This window comes from Mobula birostris, chromosome 6 (genome assembly GCF_030028105.1).
Source record: "Mobula birostris isolate sMobBir1 chromosome 6, sMobBir1.hap1, whole genome shotgun sequence".
NCBI lineage: Eukaryota > Metazoa > Chordata > Chondrichthyes > Myliobatiformes > Myliobatidae > Mobula > Mobula birostris.
In genome coordinates, this window is record NC_092375.1 from 98,540,035 (window position 1) to 98,562,252 (window position 22,218).

A 22,218-nucleotide genomic window follows, 5' to 3' on the forward strand; every position below is an offset into this window, starting at 1 on the left:
TGAGCAGTTTCAAGTTCCTGGATGTCAAGACCTCTGAAGACCTAACCTGGTCCCAACATATTGATGCAGTTATTAAGAAGGCAAGACAGTGACTCTACTTCATTAGGAGTTTGAAGAGATTTGATATGTCAACAAATAGACTCAAAAACTTCGATAGGTGTACCATGGAGAGCATTCTGACAGGCTGCATCACTGTCTGGTATGGGGCGGGCCTACTGCACAGGACTGAAAGAAGCTGCAGAGGGTTGTAAATTTAGTCCCCCCATTTGGGTACTAGCCTACAAAGTACCCATGACATCTTCAAGGAGCGATGTCTCAGAAAGACAGCATCCACTATTAAGGACCTCCAGCACCCAGGGCATGCCCTTTTCTCATTGTTACCATCAGGTAGGAGGTACAGAAGCCTGAAGGCACACACTCAGAGATTTAAGAAAAGTTTCTTCCCCTCTGCCATCTAATTCCTGAATGGACATTGAACCCGTGAACACTACCTCACTTGTTTAATATACATTATTTTTGTTCTTGGCACGATTTTAATCTATTCAATATATGTATACCGTAAATTCATTGATTGATTTTCTTCATCTTCTATATTATGTATTGCATTGAACTGCTGCTTCTGTTAATAAATTTCATGGCACATGCTGGTGATAATAACCTGATTCCGATTTTGAACTTTCTTAACCACAGCCCATTCCGAGAGCATCTCCAGAGCGGACGACCACACACAAGTGACGTCAGAGACCTCAAGGTGCCCCAGACGCTTCCCCGGAGTGACCACCGTAAAGCCCCGTTGGTGAACATCCACAGCTGCGGGAAGTGAGGCCTCTGCCGCCGACCTCGGAAATCGAGCCCAAGGCTCGGCTGGAGCGGAGGCCTCCGCAACTGTGACTCAGTTTACAGACTTGTTTCAGCCAGGAGCCCGGCCCTCCGGGATTAAATGTCGGCTTTGGGGCCCGACCCAATCGACAGCCCGGGCCCCTGGCAGGTGGAAGTGGCAGCGGAGCCTCCCCCGTCACTCGACCCAACCCGGAGCACCCGACAACGCGACCCGCCGATCGATCCCCACGGTACGTGTCCACCAACGTCAAACAGCTGACAACAACACACTGCATCGGTGGAAAACTGGAAAGATGTACTATTTACCGAGAAAGCGTGGGAAGAGAGCTGGGCTGCGGGTCAGATGGAAGCTGAGGGGCTTCAGGGTCCCTATGCCCACCATCCTACTAGCTAATGTACAAGCCATAGAAACAAGATGGATGATCTTAAAGGAAGACTCATCTACTGCAGGGAGATGCAGAACTGCTGTGTATTCTGTTTCACCGAGACCTGGCTCTCCCCGCCACCCCCGACTGTGCCATCCGACCGGAGGGATTTTCGATCCATCGGATGGATCGCACGGTGTCTTCGGGCAAGACGAGGGGAGGTGGTGTCTGCCTACTGATCAACACTGCGTGGTGCTTGGACACAGTGGCACTGACAAGCTCCTGCAGCCCGGAACTGGAACACCTGTCGGTGACATGTCGTCCCTACTATCTGCCACAGAAATTCACCTCGGTCATACTGACAGCGGTCTACATTCCCCTCCCCAGGCAGACGTGGAGCGTGCTTTGAATATACTGTATGCTAACATCAGTGAACTTGAGACCAGGTATCCGGAAGCTTTGCTCATTACATCCGGAGACTTTAACCAGGCCAACCTCAGAAAGGCGCTGCCAAAGTTATTCCACCATGTCTCCTGCCCCACGAGAGGCCCAAATATACTTGACTACTGCTACGCAGCAGTCAAGGATGCCTACTGTTCCATCCCACGACCTCACTTTGGAAAATCGGACCATCAGACTCCTCCTCCCGGCTTACAAACAGAAACTGAAGCGGGAGGTCACGGTGTCAAAAGTAGTGTTGTGTTGGATGGAGGAAATGGATGAGGTCCTCCGGGACTGCTTTGAATCAGTGGACTGGTTAGTATTCAAGGACTCAGCAGCTAACCTCGATGAGTATGCCTCAGCTGTCACGGACCTTATTTGGAAATGCACGGATGACTGTGTGTCTTGCAAGACGACCCGGGTATTCCCTAACTGGAAACCTTGGATGAATTATGAGGTTAAGTTCCTTTTAAAGGCTAGAGCTGCGGCTTTTAGGTCCGGGGCTACCAGTCGCTACACGGAATCCAGGTGTGAACTCCGCAAAGCCATTAAGGGCGCCAAGAGGCAATAACGAGCCAAGTTGGAAGCCCAGGCTAACAAGAGGGATGCCAGTAGACTATGGCAGGGTCTAAATGAGATTACTGGGCACAAAGAAAAGGCTGGGAATATCAATAACTGTGGCGCTTCTCTTCCTGATGAACTTAACGTATTCTACGCAAGATTCGAACAGAAGAGGAGCATCCCGCTCCCTCTGGATGAACCGGACCCGGTGGCACTGAGATTCATCGTCACCAAGGAGGACATTAGAAGGGCCTTCCTGAAGATAAATCCAAGGAAGGCGATGGGCCCAGATGGCGTCCCGGGATGGGTTCTCCGGGCCTGTGCAAGCGAGCTAGCTGGAGTGTTTGCTGACATCTTCAACTGCTCCTTGCTTCAGTCAAAGATCCCCTCGTGTTTTAAAAAGGCAACAATAATCCCAGTGCCGAAGAAGAGCAAGGTGGCATGCCTGAATGACTATCGACCTGTGGCTCTGACATCAATTGCTATGAAGTGCTTCGAGCAATTGGTTATGGCACACATCAACCACAGCCTACTGGTCAACCTCGACGCTTTGCAATTCGCCTACCGGAGCAACAGGTCAACAGCAGATGCCATCTCTCTGGCCCTACATTCTTCCTTAGAACACCTGGAGAATAAAGACGCCCACGTAAGGCTCCTTTTCATTGACTACAGCTCTGCCTTTAATACCATCATTCCAAATAAACTGATTCCTAAGCTCCAGAACCTGGGCCTTAGCACTCAGATCTGCAGCTGGATCTTCAACTTCCTCACAGAGAGGATCCAGGCTGTAAAAATAGGGGACAAGCTCTCCTCTACAATCACTCTGAGCACCGGTGCCTCACAAGGCTGTGTACTCAGCCCCCTGCTGTACTCACTGTACACCCATGATTGTGTAGCCAAGTTTCCATCGAACTCAATATATAAGTTTGCTGATGACACAACAATTGTAGGCCATATCTCAGGTAATGATGAGTTTGAGTACAGAGAGGAAATTAAGAACCTGGTGGCATGGTGCGAAGACAATAACCTATCCCTCAACGTCACCAAGACAAAGGAATTGGTTCTTGACTTCAGAAGGAGTAGCGGACCGCACGACCCAATTTTCATCAGTGGCGCACAAGCGGAACAGGTCAAAAGTTTTAAGTTTCTCGGGATCAATATCACAAATAACCTGACTTGGTCCACTGCCAAGAAGGCCCACCAGCAACTTTACTTCCTGAGAAAACTAAGGAAATTTGGCCTGTCCCCTAAAACCCTCACTAATTTTTATAGATGCACTGTAGAAAGCATTCTTCTAGGGTGCATCACAACCTGGTATGGAAGTTGTCCTGTCCAAGTCCGGAAGAAGCTGCAGAAGATCGTGAACACGGTGCAGCACATCACACAAACCAATGTTCCGTCCTTGGACTCACCTTACACTGCACGCTGTCGGAGCAGTGCTGCCAGGATAATCAAGGACATGATCCACCCAGCCAACACACTTTTCATCCCTCTTCCCTCCGGGAGAAGGCTCAGGAGTTGAGGACTCGTACGGCCAGATTCTTTCCAACTGAGATAAGACTCAAATCCCCATGTACACACATTTGCCCAAAGTAGTTCATAATTATATGTTTTTATTTATTTAGAGATATAGCATGGACTAGGCCCTTCTGGCCCTTTGACCCAGGCTGCCCAGCAGTCTCATAATTTAATCCTAGCCTAATCATGGGACAATCTATGGACCGATTAACCTATCACTTGGACTATGGAGGGAAACCGGGGCACCTGGGGGAAACCGGAGCACCCGGAGAAAACCCACGTGGTCATGGGGAGAACGCACAAATGCCTTACCAACAGTGATGGGAATTGAACCCAGGTGGCCTGTACTGTAAAGCGCTGTGCTAACCACTTGGAAAGCGGTGAAATCATCGGACAAAGTCAGCATGGATTTGTGAAAGGAAAATCATGTCTGACGAATCTCATAGAATTTTTTGAGGATGTAACTAGTAGAGTGGATAGAGGAGAACCAGTGGATGTGGTATATTAGGAGTTGCAAAAGGCTTTTGACATGGTCCCATACAGGAGATTAGTGTGCAAACTCAAAGCACACGGTATTGGGGGTAAGGTATTGATGTGGATAGAGAATTAGTTGGCAGACAGGAAGCGAAGAGTGGGAATAAACGGGACCTTTTCAAAATGGCAGGCAGTGACTAGTGGGGTACCACAGGGCTCAGTGCTGGGACCCCAGTTGTTTACAATATATATTCATGACTTGGATGAGGGAATTAAATGCAGCATCTCCAAGCTTGCAGATGACACGAAGCTGGTCGGCAGTGTTAGCTGTGAGGAGGATGCTAAGAGGATGCAGGGTGACTTGGATAGGTTAGGTGAGTGGGCAAATTCATGGCAGATGCAATTTAATGTGGATAAATGTGAAGTTATCCACTTTGGTGGCAAAAACAGGAAAACAGATTATTATCTGAATGGTGGCCGATTAGGAAAAGGGGAGGTGCAACGAGACCTGGGTGTCATTATACACCAATCATTGAAAGTGGGCATGCAGGTATAGCAGGCGGTGAAAAAGGCCAATGGTATGCTGGCATTTATAGCAAGAGGATTCGAGTACAGGAGCAGGGAGGTACTACTGCAGTTGTACAAGGCCTTGGTGAGACCGCACCTGGAGTATTGTGTGCAGTTTTGGTCCCCTAATCTGAGGAAAGACATCCTTGCCATTGAAGGAGTACAAAGAAGGTTCACCAGATTGATTCCTGGGATGGCAGGACTTTCATATGATGAAAGACTGGATGAACTAGGCTTATACTCGTTGGAATTTAGAAGATTGAGGGGGGATCTGATTGAAACGTATAAAATCCTAAAGGGATTGGACAGGCTAGATGCAGGAAGATTGTTCCCGATGTTGGGGAAGTCCAGAACGAGGGGTCACAGTTTGAGGATAAAGGGGAAGCCTTTTAGAACCGAGATTAGGAAAAACTTCTTCACACAGAGAGTGGTGAATCTGTGGAATTCTCTGCCACAGGAAACAGTTGAGGCCAGTTCATTGGCTATATTTAAGAGGGAGTTAGATATGGCCCTTGTGACTAAAGGGATCGGGGGGTATGGAGGGAAGGCTGGTACAGGGTTCTGAGTTGGATGGTCAGCCATGATCATACTGAATGGCGGTGCAGGCTCGAAGGGCCGAATGGCCTACTCCTGCACCTATTTTCTATGTTTTCTAAGACTGCTGAATGGATCCTGACCTGGATCTGGGCCGTACCCTCCAAATATCCGGACCTGCCTCTCGGTTTTTTTGCACTACCTTACTTTCCATTTTTCTATTTTCTATTTATGATTCATAATTTAAATTTTTAATATTTACTATCAATTTGTAATCCAAGGAGCGGGAAGCACAGAATCAAATATCGCTGTGATGATTGTATGTTCTAGTATCAATTGTTTGGCGACAATAAGGTATAAAGTATAACTGATGGATAGCAGTACAAGGAAGGAGTTCCTGGACATCAAAGTTGAAAAAGAGCAAATACGTCAAAGCTAAAGGACCTTCCCCCCAGAGGAGGCCTCAATATGCTTTTCACGACCAACTAAGCATTTTTTGAAGTGCAGTAACTCAGGCAAATGCAGCAGTTAATTTGCTCTCAGTATGTTCCCATAATACCAATGGCTATCAGAACTTTAAGTATTAGCCACAACATCTTTACCATCTGAGTGCTCATCTGTGTTATATTAGACATTGTAAAATATTGGATCAATGGCTGAACAGTTCAAAATGGCAATTTAACTCTTTCTGAACCCTTAGTTTGTTGCGGTCTGTATATGTTAGTGGGTAATGTTTGTAGAGTTTCTGTACAGATTAAACACCATGTCTGTTCATGTCTAATTGCTGATAGATGGATACAGCGGGAGGAGAAGATAGCAGCACGCTGCATGTGCGCAGCCCTCCAGTGAAAAATGATATCGTATCCGTTAAATAGGGGCCGTGGACAATTCTCATTTGATGGAGAATGGACGTGAAAGCACAGAGGAACATCTGGAGAAATTTCTGAAACACCTGTTCGCTGCTGTCATTACTGTGTTGTCGTGAATCTTTCGGAGGGTAGGCCTCAAAATTCCCGGCTTTGCCTGCTTTTGGAAACCGAGAAGGAGGTTGAATCGTTCGGTCAGAGATGGCGCACAGTACTCTGTGTCGGAGAGCTGATCAGAGCTCAAAGTTTTCGGATGACTCAGAGTCGGATTGTGGTCGGCATGGGAGGGAGAGTTTTTCTTCCTTCTTCCTTCTCCCCTCTGCGTGAGATGTGGGACATTTGAGAAACATTGAACTTTACTGTGCTCACAGACTTCTTCATCAAGTTATGGTATTATTACACTGTTTGTAACTATATCACAAGACAAAGGAGCAGAAGTAGGCCATTCGGCCCATCGAATCTGCTCCGCAGCTCCCCCGTGAGCTAAACTATTCACCCATCTAGTTCCAATTTCCGGCTTTTTCTCCATATCCCTTGATACCCTGACTAATTAGATACCTGTCAATCTCCTCCTTAAACATCCTCAATGATCGGGCCTCCACAGCTGTATGTGGCAACGAATTCCACGAATCCACGACCCTCTGGCTAAAAAAATTTCTCCTCATCTCTGTTTTAACTGGGTACCCTCTAATTCTAAGACTATGGCCTCTTGTCCTGGACTCACCCACCAAGGGAAACAACCTTTCCACATTTACTCTGTCCAACCCTTTCAACGTTTGAAATGTTTCTATGAGATCCCCTCTCATTCTTCCATACTGTAATGAATACAGTCAAAGAGCCGACAAATCATCCTCATCTTCTCTGAACTCTCTCCAACATCAGTACATCGTTTCTAAGATAGGGGGCCCAAAACTGCACACAGTATTCCAAATGAGGTCTCACTAATGCCTCATCAACACCTCCTTACTCTTATACACTATTCCTCTTGAAATGAATGCCAACATAGCATTTGCTTTCCTTACCACCGATCCAACTTGGTGGTTAACCTTTAGGGTATCCTGCACGAGGACCCCCAAGTCCCTTTGCACTTCCGATTTTTGAATTTTCTCCCCATCTAAATAATAATCCGCAAACTTAGCCATAAAACCATTTAATCCATAATCCAAATCATCGATATACATCGTAAAAAGAAACGGCCCCAACACCGACCCCTGCGGAACACCACTACTAACCAGCAACCAATCAGAATAGGATCCCTTTATTCCCACCCTTTGCTTTCTGCCTATCAGCCAATGCTCCACCCATTTCAATATCTTTCCTATAATTCCATGGGCTCTCATCTTATTAAGCAGCCTCATATGCGGCACCTTATCGAAGGCCTTTTGAAAATCCAAATACACAACATCCACAGCCTCTCCCTTGTCAATCTTATTCGAGATTACCTCAAAAAATTCCAATAGGTTGGTTAGGCAGGATCTTCCCTTCATGAAACCATGCTGGCTTCGGCCTATCTTGTCATGCACCTCGAGGTATTTCATAACCTCGTCCTTGAGGATTGACTCCAATATCTTTCCAACTACCGATGTCAGACTAATAGGTCTGTAATTTTCTTTTTGCTGCCTCCTTCCTTTCTTAAATAGAGGAACTACATTTGCGACCTTCCAGTCCTCCGGAACCATGCCAGAGTCTATTGATTCCTGGAAGATCATTTCCAACGCTTCCACAATCTCCAAAGTCACCTCCTTCAGAACCCTTGGGTGCACCTCATCCGGACCAGGAGACTTATCCACTCTTAGTCCACTTAGCTTCCCAAGCACTTTCTCTCTCGTAATCTTGACTGTGCCTAATTCTGTTCCTTGATACCTCTGGCTATCAGGTATATTGCTCATGTCTTCCACTGTGAAGGCTGATACAAAATACTCATTCAGTTCCTCCACCATCTCTTTGTTATCCATTATAATTTCTCCAGCATCATTTTCAAACAGTCCCATATCTACCCTTGTCACTCTTTTACTCTTCATATATTTAAAAAAACTCTTAGTATCCTTTTTTATGTTAATCGCCAACTTCCTTTCATAATTCATCTTTTCTTTTCTAATGACTTTCTTAGTTTCCTTCTGTAAGTTTTTAAAAGTCTTCCAGTCTTCATTTTTCCCACTAATTTTTGCTTCCTTGTACGCCGTTTCTTTTGCTTTTATTTCTGCCTTAACCTCTCTCGTTAGCCACATTTGTGCCATTTTTCCATTCATGATTTTCTTTTTTCTTGGAATATATTTTTCCTGCATTTTCCTTATCTCTAGTAGGAATTTCATTCAATTCTACTCTGCCGTTCCTCCATTTAGCTTACTTTTCCAATCGACTTGGGCCAGTTCCTCTCTCATACCACTGTAATTTCCCCTGTTCCACTGAAATATCGATACACTTGATACCAGCTTCTCCTTTTCAAATTTGAAACTGAACTCAATCATATTATGATCACTACTTCAAGGGGTTCCTTTACCTCCAGCTCCCTAATCGCCTCAGGTTTGTTACACAGCACCCAATCCAAAACAGCCGGTCCCCTGGTGGGCTTCTGGACAAGCTGCTCCAAAAAGCCATCCTGTAGGCATTCTACAAACTACAAATTATATGTTATAATTAAGTGGTTTTGTCAGTTTTTTCAGTCTTGGTTTGTCCTGTGTTTTGTGATATCACACTAGAGGAAATAATGTATCATTTCTTAATGCATGCATTACTAAATGACAATAAAAGAGGACTACGTGTCTTCATAACCATAATCATAATCCTTTCTTAGTCTCAAGCACCGCTAACATGAGGATGTCAGTTAATGACTAAATGTCTGTTGGTCACTTTGAGAGCTAGGTTGATGGATTATTTCTTAAACAGTGTCTGTCAAGTGGACTCATTCCACTGAGATGCAACACAGAGCATCATAGGAAATCATTCCTCCCTGTAGCCATCAAACTGTACAACTCCTCCCTTGGAGGGTCAGACACCCTGAGCCAATAGGCTGGTCCTGGACTTATTTCCTGGCATAATTTACATATTACTATTTAACTATTTACGGTTTTATTACTATTTAATTATTTATGGTGCAACTGTAACAAAAAACAATTTTCCCCGGGATCAATAAAGTATGACTATGACTATAAGTTGGCTTGATGAATTCCTTTTTCAGATTCAGGGCTTACTGTTCATATGTAATATCAATGCTCCTTTGTAAGTCTAAAGAAATGTTATGTCCAAAACACTGGTAGACTAATGGATGAGGAGTGCCCACTAAAGTGTCTAATTGATTTATAAGGATATGCTGTACACTGTGTTAAAGAACATATGTGTTGATTGCATGAAAGAAATCATTAAAGGCATGAGAACAAAAGATCAAAGATTTTGACTTGCGAAACTTCTATTTTTTGGGGTGCCTGTCCCTGGTTTGTTGGACTTCACCCAGACCAGAAATCATGATCAGTACCTGGGACTCAAGTGTGGTTTCACAAGTTCTCTCAACAAGAGCAACAATCAAGTGGTGACTAGGAACTGTGAGCCCTGAAATCTCAACTTGCTACGTAGCATATTGTGTGGTTTATTTGTGCTTTCTATTTTATTACCACATCTCCCGGACACTCGAATTATTTGGGTCTGATCAACCCAGACCATTACCCTTTGGTGCAGCAAGTAGGGTCCTGGAAAATCTACCAGAGACTTATCAGGGCCCCGGATGGACAGTTAACTCTGAGGTTTTTGGGTACTGGTTAATGTTTTGAGCAAATGGAGTCCTCCCAGATGTTCAGAGAAGGTATTAGCTGAATTGTCTGATATTAAGCTTCCCTGTAATACAATACCTTAAGCATATAGTTTTCCCCACTAAGAGGGATTCTCTGCCTCAAGTAGGGTGAAATTTCAAATGGTGCAAAATTACTATAACCATCTTGTTTGTTGCACTTCCCAGATAATATTAGGCTAGAGATGCCAGCTTAAAATATGATAAGTGAAATTTATAATCGAATCCAAATAGGTCTTGCAATGTTCAAAACACTTGAAATGCCAAAAAAGTTGCATTCACTTGTCTTCTTTCACAAACAGTAAGTCATGGTACTGGCAAAAAAAAATTGGCAAGTATAATTTCATTTTCTGAAACTGCAGTGACATGCATAATTTTCCATTGAAAGTTACTAAATATTTTGTACAAATCAGAAAATTGTGCATAACAGTATTTTCATTTTGTATGGAGAAAGGAACAAAACACTTGACAATAAAAGTTGAGATTTCTATTTAGAACCACCAGCCCCGTTTAATTGTATTTTGTTTTATTGTCAAATGTTGACTATGATTGAACTCACCCTAACGATGGTGATAAAAAAGTCTTTATTTGTCACAACAAGCAGGCATCATTCTGGTGACCCTCTTAGTAGAGGTTCACAAACCCAAAGGTACATCATATTTTAAAGCCCTTGAGATCAAAGGTAACACTAGCTGATACAACACAATTTCAATAGTTACAATAACATTGTTTCCTTTGTTATTTTTGATTGACAATGCTTCCTTTGAATTATATATCTACAGTGACAGATGCCTCTGAATGTTAGTCACAAAATAATTCACACTAATAGTCTAAAAGCTTCCATGAACAGAAATCCCAGCTATCCAAAATTAATGTTGTCTGTCCTGACTGAACTCAAATATCATAAGTACACAAAACTATTGATCTGGGATCATGCTTGATATGCTAAGTGAGAAAGTCCATCTGGTCTGCCAGCTTGAACTCAGTCACAATAGTACAAATAACTTAGCCACGTTAACACGAAGAAATCTGAAGATGCTGGAGTTTCAAGCAACACACAAGTAAAGTTGCTGGTGAACACAGCAGGCCAGGCAGCATCTCTAGGAAGAGGTACAGTCAATGTTTCGGGCCGAGACCCTTCATCAGACAGGAGGGTGAGGGATAAATAACGGATGTGGTACGAGGGGGAGGTGGGACATTAGCGGAAGTTTGAGAAGTCACCTCCCCCTCATACCCCATCCATTATTTATCTATATACACACATTCTTTTTCTCTCTCTCCTTTTTCTCCCTCTGTCCCTCTCACTATACCCCTTGCCCATCCTCTGGGTCCCCCCCCGCCAACCTTTTCTTTCTCCCTAGGCCTCCTGTCCCACGATCCTCTCATATCTCTCTTGCCAATCAACTGTCCAGCTCTTGGCTCCATCCCTCCCTCTCCTGTCTTCTCCTATCATTTCGGATCTCCCCCTCCCCCTTTCAAATCTCTTACTAGCTCTTCTTTCAGTGAGTCCTGACGAAGGGTCTCGGCCTGAAACGTCAACTGTACCTCTTCTTAGAGATGCTGCCTGGCCTGCTGCGTTCACCAGCAACTTTTATGTGTGTAACTTAGCCATGTTGCCTTGTTTGACACAAGTCAATTAAAACAACTGCATTGTCTTAATGTTTGGGCATTGTCTATGCAATCTCAGTCTGTGAGGTAGTCTGTGTTTTAACTTCAATTTACTCTTTGCAATCATTTACCAATTAATTATTTCAAACATTAAGTAAATCCACAAAGTACAGCAGAAAAGCAGTGACAGTTTGAAATTTCTCAGGTTATTTTCATTGGGTTGCCATGGAAATACCTGAAGAATTTTATGCATTAGATTGTTTTTGCAATCCACCCTAAATTAGTAACTAAATAAGGTGAAAATGCTGCCAAGCTTTTAAGTGGGAGGGGAAAGTTAAATGGGCAAAATTTCAGTGTCCTTTGTTACTTTTGTGAGGACTTGCACAATGGATCTCCCTAAACTTCTGACATACTCCCTTGCTCAAATACCTGCACACTAAAAAGAAAAAAAAATGTTCCTGTGAAATGGGAATATTTAAAATAATAGAACTTCAGGTTAAATTCTATCAGATAACAGAAGAGGTGATTAAAGATGTTTATTCCTCGCCACTTACCATTTCATTTGAAGTAATTAGTTTAATTGCCTCTGTCACTTGCTGAGATGTAGCTCCACCACCTACATCCAGAAAATTGGCAGGTGCACCTCCATGAAGCTTAAGGATATCCATTGTGGCCATTGCTAGCCCTGCACCATTTACTGCAAAATAAAATTAAAATACATACAAATGATGTCGAACGAACTACTGCCTGCAAGAAAAGCATCTTCTCACAAAGGAAACCTCAGTCATGGAAGTTAAACTCAATGTCAACGTGAAGACTTCCCACACATTCATTATTCTTTCTTAAAAATCAAAGAATTATTGATTTCAGTATCACACACAAACTCTTCTTTGTCTAAAAGCAACTAAAATTGGCAGAACAATTAAGTATGATCAGCACAGAAAATGTTTTTTTTTCCAGTGGGGGATGGATGTCAATGAAAATGAAATATTTGAAAAAGCATTCATCTAAACCTAGAGCACATGACTCCAGGTTTGCTACTTGGTCCATGCAAAATTTGTGCACCTCACCCAGGTCAGGGGGGTATTACTACAGATATATATCAAAAGATTAATATTTCACTACCACTCAAGAGGATCCCAATTAGAAAGAGTATATGTGAGCTGTTAGTGGTGGTAAAAATCTTCTGAGGTGTATATATTTCAATGCTAGGAGTATTGCGGGGAAGGCGGATGAGCTGAGGGCGTGGATTGACACGTGGAATTATGATGTTGTAGCAATTAATGAAACTTGGCTACAGGAGGGGCAGGACTGGCAGCTTAATATTCCAGGGTTTCGATGTTTCAGATGTGATCGAGGCAGAGGAATGAAAGGTGGAGGAGAAGCATTGCTTGTTAGGGAAAATATTACTGCAGTGCTCAGGCAGGACAGATTAGAGGGCTTGTCTACTGAGTCCTTATGGGTGGAGCTGAGAAACAGGAAAGGTATGGCCACATTAGTGGGATTGTATTACAGACCACCCAATAGTCAACGAGACTTGGAAGAGCAAATCTGCAGAGAGATAGCAGACAACTGCAGGAAACATAAAGTTGTGGTGGTAGGGGATTTTAATTTTCCATACATTGATTGGGACTCCCATACTGTTAGGGGTCTAGATGGTTTAGAGTTTGTAAAATGTGTTCAGGAAAGTTTTCTAAATCAGTATATAGAGGGACCAACTAGAGGGGATGCAATATTGAATCTCCTGTTAGGAAACGAATTAGGGCAAGTGACAGAAGTCTGTGTAGGGGAGCACTTTGGTTCCAGTGATCATAACGCCATTAGTTTCAATTTGATCATGGACAAGGATAGATCTGGTCCTAGGGTTGAGGTCCTGAACTGGAAGAAGGCCAAATTTGAAGAAATGAGAACGGATCTAAAAAGTGTGGATTGGGACAGGTTGTTCTCTGGCAAAGATGTGATTGGTAGGTGGGAAGCCTTCAAAGGGGAAATTTTGAGAGTGCAGAGTTTGTATGTTCCTGTCAGGATTAAAGGCAAATTGAATAGGAATAAGGAACCTTGGTTCTCAAGGGATATTGCAACTCTGACAAAGAAGAAGAGGGAGTTGTATGAAATGTATAGGAAACAGGGAGTAAATCAGGTGCTTGAGGAGTATAAGAAGTGCAAGAAAATACTTAAGAAAGAAATCAAGAGGGCAAAAAGAAGACATGAGGTTGCCTTGGCAGTCAAAGTGAAGGATAATCCAAAGAGCTTCTACAAGTATATTAAGAGCAAAAGGATTGTAAGGGATAAAATTGGTCCTCTTGAAGATCAGAGTGGTCGGCTTTGTGCGGAACCAAAGGAAATGGGGGAGATTTTAAATAGGTTTTTTGCGTCTGTATTTACTAAGGAAGCTGGCATGAAATCTATGGAATTGAGGGAATCAAGTAGTGAGACCATGGCAACTGTACAGATTGAAAAGGAGGAGGTGCTTACTATCTTGATGAAAATTAAAGTGGATAAATCCCCAGGACCTGACAGTGTGTTCCCTCGGACCTTGAAGGAGACTAGTGTTGAAATTGCGGGGGTCCTGGCAGAAATATTTAAAATGTCGCTGTCTACGGGTGAAGTGCCGGAGGATTGGAGAGTGGCTCATGTTGTTCCGTTGTTTAAAAAGGGATCGAAAAGTAATCCGGGAAATTATAGGCCGGTGAGTTTAACGTCAGTAGTAGGTAAGTTATTGGAGGGAGTACTAAGAGACAGAATCTACAAGCATTTGGATAGACAGGGGCTTATTAGGGAGAGTCAACATGGCTTTGTGCGTGGTAGGTCATGTTTGACCAATCTGTTGGAGTTTTTCGAGGAGGTTACCAGGAAAGTAGATGAAGGGAAGGCAGTGGCTATTGTCTACATGGACTTCAGTAAGGCCTTTGACAAGGTCCCGCATGGGAGGTTAGTTAGGAAAATTCAGTCGCTAGGTATACATGGAGAGGTGGTAAATTGGATTGGACATTGGCTCGATGGAAGAAGCCAGAGAGTGGTGGTAGAAAATTGCTTCTCTGAGTGGAGGCCTGTGACTAGTGGTGTGCCACAGGGATCAGTGCTGGGTCCATTGTTATTTGTCATCTATATCAATGATCTGGATGATAATGTGGTAAATTGGATCAGCAAGTTTGCTGATGATACAAAGATTGGAGGTGTAGTAGACAGTGAGGAAGGTTTTCAGAGCCTGCAGAGGGACTTGGACCAGCTGGAAAAATGGGCTGAAAAATGGCAGATGGAGATTAATACTGACAAGTGTGAGGTATTGCACTTTGGAAGGACAAACCAACGTAGAACATACAGGGTTAATGGTAAGGCACTGAGGAATGCAGTGGAACAGAGGGATCTGGGAATACAGATACAAAATTCCCTAAAAGTGTCATCACAGGTAGATAGGGTCATAAAGAGAGCTTTTGGTACATTGGCCTTTATTAATCGAAGTATTGAGTATAAGAGCTGGAATGTTATGATGAGGTTGTATAAGGCATTGGTGAGGCCGAATCTCGAGTATTGTGTTCAGTTTTGGTCACCAAATTACAGGAAGGATATAAATAAGGTTGAAAGACTGCAGAGAAGGTTTACAAGGATGTTGCCGGGACTTGAGAAACTCAGTTACAGAGAAAGGTTGAATAGGTTAGGACTTTATTCCCTGGAGCGTAGAAGAATGAGGGGAGATTTGATAGAGGTATATAATATTATGATGGGTATAGATAGAGTGAATGCAAGCAGGCTTTTTCCACTGAGGCAAGGGGAGAAAAAAACCAGAGGACATGGGTTGAGGGTGAGGGGGGAAAAGTTTAAAGGGAACATTAGGGGAGGCTTCTTCACACAGAGAGTGGTGGGAGTATGGAATGAGCTGCCAGACGAGGTGGTAAATGCGGGTTCTTTTTTAACATTTAAGAATAAATTGGACAGATACATGGATGGGAGGTGTATGGAGGGATATGGTCTGCGTGCAGGTCAGTGGGACTAGGCAGAAAATGGTTCGGCACAGCCAAGAAGGGCCAAAGGGCCTGTTTCTGTGCTGTAGTTTCTATGGTTCTATGGTTCTATGCATGGATGATTTATAGTAGTCAAGATATGAAGAATGGGTAATTGGATGAAATACTAGCCCACAATCATAACCTGTGGAAGTAAACCTAAGTGGAAACCATTGTAAGGGGTGATGAAGTATACTGAAAGAAGAACAGCATTTACTTAATCTATTTTCCCCTCAAGAAGGAATGTTTATTTGTATGTGGTTTAAGAGTATCACGAAAATAAAGCATAGTAAATCTGGATAGACCTACCCGCTAGAAGCTAGCATTGAGTGTGGCACAGTGGCATTGCCAGAGAAACCATTGCCTTTACCTCACAACTCCAAAGATTCAGAATGAAGCTAGACGCTATATGATGAGTTTGCATGTTCTGTCTGTAACACATAGACTACACTGGGTCAGAATCAGAATCGGAGTTGATATCACTGGTGTATATATTGTGAAATTTGTTGATCAGCGGTAGCAATACATTTGCAATACATAATTTTAAAAATTTAATTACAATAAGAAATATATATAAAAGTAGTGTCACAACACACATCAAAGTTGCTGGTGAACGCAGCAGGCCAGGCAGCATCTCTAGGAAGAGGTACAGTCGACGTTTCAGGAAAAGTAGTGTACATGGTTTCATTGTCCATTCAGAATTCTGAAGACGGAGGAGAAAAAGCTGTTCCTAAAACATTGAGTGTGTGCCTTCTGGCTTCTGTACCTCCTCCTTGATGGTAGCCATGAGAAGAAGGCATGTCCTGGGTGATGGAGGTCCTTAATGATGCTGCTCCCTTTTTCAGGCATTGGCTTTTAAAGGTGACTTTGATGCTGGCGAAGCTAGTGCCCATGATGTAGTTGGCTGAGTTCTCAACTTTCTGCAGCTTTTTTCAAACCCATGCAGGGGCTCCTCCATACCAGATGATGGTGCAACCAGTTAAAATGTTCTCCATGGTACATCTGTAGAAATTTACGAGAGTCTTCAGTGACATATCAAGTGTCCTCAACTCCTAACGAAATATAGCCCTTGTCATGTCACCTTTGTAAGTGCATCAAAATGTTGGGCCAAGGATAGATCTTCAGAGATGTTGACAAACAGGAACTTGAAACTGCTCACCTTTTCCACTGCTAATCCTTTGATAAGGACTGGTGTCTATTCTAACCTCCCCCTCCTGGTCTTATTGATGTTGAGTGCAACACCATTCAACTAGCTGATCTAATTCACTTATGTACACCACCTCGTCATCAGTTGCAGAGTGAGGTACAGAAGCCCAGACCTTGGAGCTTGTTAATTAGTACTGAGTGTATAATGGTGTTGAACACTAGGCTGTAATAAATAAACAGCAATCTGATGTTGGTATTGCTATTGTCCATGTGGTCCAAGGCCAAGTGCAGAGCCAGTGACATTGCATCTGCTGTAGAGTATTTGAGTTGATAGGCAATTGCAGTGGGTCCCAGTCCTTGATTAGGCAAAAATTGATTCTGGCCATGACCAATCTCTCAAATCACTTTATCACAGTAGATGTGAGTGCCACTGGGTGATAGTCATTGAGACAGCTCACCCTGCTCTTATGCACTGGTATGATTGTCACCCCTTTAGTGCAGGTGGGAAACTCTGACTGCAGCAGTGAGAGATTGAAGACTTTCTTAAACACTTCCGCCAGTTGGTTGGCACTGGTTTTCAGCACATTACCAGGTATACCATCAGGACCTGACGCCATGCGAGGGTTCACCTTCTTGAAAGATCACAGAGATCACAGAGTCTTCTCTTACATCTCAAAAACTTGTGGCTGATAGGTTAATTGGCCACTGTAAGGTGTCCCTAGAGGGTACATGAGAGGTAGAAGCTTGGAGGAGTTAACAGAAGCATGGGAAGAATAAAATACTATCAGTGTAAATGAGTGCTTGATTGTTGAAAAAGATAGTGGGCTGAATGGCCTGTTTCCATGTTATGATTATATTATGATTATAAGACCATAATATATAGAAGAATTAAGCCATTCAGCCCATCGAGAATGATCTGCCATCTCATCATGGCTGATCCAATTTTCCTCTCAGCCCCAATCTCCTGCCTTCCACATCACCCCCCCCCCATATCCCTTCAGGCCCTGACCAATCAAAAATCTATCAACCTCTGCCTTAAATACACATAAAGACAGCCTCCACAGCTGCCTGAAGCAATGAATCCACAGATTCTCCACTCTCTGGCTAAAGTTCTTCCTCATCTCTGTTCTAAAAGGACACCCTCTATTCTGAGGCTGTGTCCTCTAGTCTTAGACTCTCCACATCCACTCTATCAAGGCCTTTCAGTATTTGCCAGGTTTAAATGAGGTCAGCCCTCATTCTTCTGAATTCCAGTGAATACAGGCCCGGAGCCATCAAATGCTCTTCAAATGACAAGCCTTTTAATGCTGGAATCATTTTCATGAACCTCCTTTGAACCCTCTCCAGTTTCAGCACAGCCTAAGATAAGGGGCCCAAAACTGCTCTCAATACTCCTGGTGAAGCCTCACCAATGCTTTATTCTCAATGTTATATCCTTGCTTTTATATTCTCGTCCCCTTGAAATGAATGCTACCATCACATTTGGCTTCCTTACCATAAGCGTATGAAGCTTTGACGGAGAAGCAGAAACTCTAGGTAGATTTCAGGTAGTTTTCTTTTTTCTTTCTTTCATATAGCATATTTAGAGCAGCAGGAATGCCAGGAAGGATAGGGGTGTCTCTTTTGGAATGTGGGAAGACAGGGAAACCTCTAGTGTCCCTGACAACCACACGCACAAGAAATGAATACAGTTGCAGCCTCTTACAGACCATGTTAAGGAATTGGGCACAGGAGTTGATTTACAGGTAGTACACCAAAAGCGCAGACACTGATAACTGGGTGATCATCAGGACAGGGTAAGGGGATAGGCAGCCAGTGCAGCCTGTGGTCGTTCCCATCAATAATCAGAATCAGGTTTATTATCACCGGCATGTGACGTGAAATTTGTTAACTTAGCAGCAGCGGTTCAATGCAATACATAGTCCAGCAGAGAAAAAAAATAATAAATCAATTACGTATATTGAATAGATTTTTAAAAAGTGCAAAAACAGAAATACTGTATATTTTAAAAAAGTGAGGTAGTGTCCAAAGATTCAATGTCCATTTAGGAATCCGATGGCAGAGGGGAAGAAGCTGTTCCTGAAGCGCTGAGTGTGTGCCTTCAGGCTTCTGCACCTCCTACCTGATGGTAATAGTGAGAAAAGGGCGTGCCCTGGGTGCTGGAGGTCCTTAATAATGGATGATGCCTTTCTGAGACACCATTCCCTGAAGATATTCTGGGTACTTTGTAGGTTAGTACCCAAGATGAAGCTGACTAGATTTACAAACTTTTGCAGCTTCTTTTGGTCCAGATAACAGATATATCACTTTGAATACTATTGAAGGGGGTGGTGATAACCTAGCAGAGGAAGCTGCAACAGTCAGATCTCTAATCTCAGTCTGGCTCTCTGACTCAGAAGGGAAGGGGGGAGAAACATAAGTTGCAGTGATAGGGGATTCAATGCTTAGGAGAACAGACAGAGGTTCTGTGAACGAGAACGAGATACCCGGTTGGTATGTTGCCTCTGGGTGTCTGTGTCAGGGGCTGTTTAGGTTGTGTCCAAAGCATTCTTCAGTGGGGGGTGAGCAGCCAGAGGTCACAATCCACATTGGTACCAATGACATGGTTAGGAAGGGCGATGAGGTCCTGCGAAGTGAGTTTAGGAAGTTGTGCTAATTTAAAGGACCGGACCTCGAGAGTTGTGATCTCAGGACTGCTACCCATGCAATGTGCTAGTGAAACCAGGAATCGATAACATGTAGAAGATAATATGTGGGAAAGGAAATGGTATAGCAAGGAGGGTTTCAGATTTTTGGATCATTGGGCTCTCTTCCAGGGAAGGTGGGGCCTGTACAGGTAGGACAGTTTGGACCTGAACTAGAGGGAGATGAATATCCTTGCGGGAAAGTTTGCTCTTGCTGCACGGGGAAGGTGGCAGATTAAACTAGAGTTGCAGGGAGATGGGAACCATAGCACCAGAGCAGATAATGGAGTGTTTGTGAGGAAAGATGTTGTTAAGCCAACATTCAAAGTCAGGAATCAAAAGGTTAAGTCAGCATGGTGGGACTAAATGTTCTGAGTTGTGTATATTTCAATGCAAGGAATATTGTATTAAAAGCAAATGGATCAGCATGTAGAATTATGACGTAAGTGAGACTGGAGGGACAAGACTGTGTTCCAGGGTTCTGTTGTTTCAGATATCCGAGGGTGGGAGGGATTAAAGTGGGTGGCACTAGTCAATGCTCAAATGGAACAGACTGGTGAACTTATCAGGTAGGGTGATATGGGTGGAACTGAAGAATAAGAAAGGAATATGCTAATGAGATAATATTATAGATCACCCAACTTTCAGCGAGAAACAAATTTTTAGAGAATACGCACTGCAGCAAGAAACAAGGTTGCAAAAGAAGATGATTTTAACTGTTCACATGTTGACTAGAAATCATGTGTTGTAAAAGAGCTGGATGGGAAAGAGTTTGTCACACGTTCAGAAAAATTTCCTTAACAGTACATGGAAGTCTCAATCAGAGAGTGTGTGATACTGGATCTCCCATTAGGAAACGAAATGGTGCAGGTGACAGAAGTGTTAGTGGGGGGAACACTTTGGATCTCGTGATCATAATGCCATTCGTTTCAAGATAATTATGGAGAAGGATACATCTGACCCTTGGGCTGAGATTCTATATTGCAGAAAGGCTAATTTTGATGGTATCATAAATGATCTGACAAGTGTGTATTGGGGCAGGTTGTTTACTGGCAAAGGTATGCTTGGTAGGTAGGAAGCCGAAAGTGCAATTTTGAGAGTAGAGACTATACTCCTATCAGAATAAACAATAAAAATAACAGGTTTACGGAACCTTGGTTTGAGAGATAGACAATAGGTGCAGAAGTAGACCATTCGGCCCTTCGAGCCTGCACCGCCATTCTGAGATCGTGGCTGATCATCTACTATCAATACCCGGTTCCTGCCTTGTCCCCATACCCCTTGATTCCCCTATCCATAAGATACCTATCTAGCTCCTTCTTGAAAGCATCCAGAGAATTGGCCTCCACTGCCTTCTGAGGCAGCGCGTTCCACACCTCCACAACTATCTGGGAGAAGTTCCTCCTCAACTCTGTCCTAAATGACCTACCCCTTATTCTTAAGCCATGCCCTCTGGTACTGGACTCTCCCAGCATCTGGAACATATTTCCTACCTCTATCTTGTCCAAGTCCTTAATAATCTTATATGTCTCAATCAGATCCCCCCTCAATCTCCTTAATTCCAGCGTGTACAAGCCCAGTCTCTCTAACCTCTCTGCATAAGGCAGTCCGGACATCCCAGGAATTAACCTAGTGAACCTGTGCTGCACCTCCTCCACAGCCAGGATGTCCTTCCTTAATCCTGGAGACCAAAACTGCACACAATACTCCAGGTGTGGTCTCACCAGGGCCCTGTACAAATGCAAAAGGATTTTCTTGCTCCTGTACTCAATTCCCTTTGCAATAAAGGCCAACATTCCATTAGCCTTCTTCGCTGCCTGCTGCACTTGTTCATTCACCTTCAGAGACTGATGAACAAGTACTCCTAGATCTCTTTGTACTTCTCCCTTACCTAACTCCACACCGTTCAGATAATAATCTGCCTTCCTGTTCTTGCTCCCAAAGTGAATAACCTCACAATTATTCACATTAAACACCACCTGCCAAGTTTCTGCCCACTCACTCAGCCTATCCAAGTCACCTTGAATTCTCCTAACATCCTCATCACATGTCACACTGCCACCCAGCTTAGTATCATCAGCAAACTTGCTGATGTTATTCACAATGCCTTCCTCTAAATCATTGACGTAAATCGTAAATAGCTGTGGTCCCAATACCGAGCCCTGTGGCACCCCACTAGTCACCACCTGCCATTCCGAGAAACACCCATTCACTGCTACCCTTTGCTTTCTATCTGCCAACCAGTTTTCTATCCATGTCAATATCCTCCCCCCAATGCCATGAGCTCTGATTTTACCCACCAATCTCCTATGTGGTACCTTATCAAATGCCTTCTGAAAGTCAAGGTACACCACATCCACTAGATCTCCCATGTCTATCTTCCTGATTACATCCTCGAAAAACTCCAATAGATTAGTCAAGCATGATTTGCCCTTGGTAAATCCATGCTGGCTCGGCCCAATCTTATCACTGCTATCAAGATATGCCGCTATTTCATCTTTAATAATGGACTCTAGCATCTTCCCCACTACTGATGTTAGGCTAACAGGGCGATAGTTCTCTGTTTTCTCCCTCCCTCCTTTCTTAAAAAGTGGGACAACGTTAGCCATTCGCCAATCCTCAGGAACTGATCCTGAATCTAACGAACATTGGAAAATGATCACCAATGCATCCACAATTTCCAGAGCCACCTCCTTTAGTACCCTAGGATGCAGACCATCTGGACCTGGAGATTTGTTAGCCTTCAGTCCCATCAGTCTACTCATCACCGTTTCCTTTCTAATGTCAATCTGTTTCAGTTCCTCTGTTACCCTATGTCCTTGGCCCATCCAT

General features: G+C 43.6%; 1 protein-coding gene across 2 annotated transcripts in view; it reads right to left on the minus strand.

The window, feature by feature from the left end:
- Positions 1-22,218, minus strand: part of LOC140199223 (succinate--CoA ligase [ADP-forming] subunit beta, mitochondrial-like) — a 202,105-nt gene that overhangs the window by 51,112 nt on the left and 128,775 nt on the right. The window contains exon 8 of one of the 2 annotated variants that reach the window (XM_072260918.1): positions 12,110-12,252. The exons of the other annotated variant lie outside the window; for it this stretch is intronic. Within the exon in view, the coding sequence (XP_072117019.1) occupies positions 12,110-12,252 (143 nt within the window). The remainder of the gene's footprint in view (positions 1-12,109; positions 12,253-22,218) is intronic. 2 annotated transcript variants of the gene reach the window in all.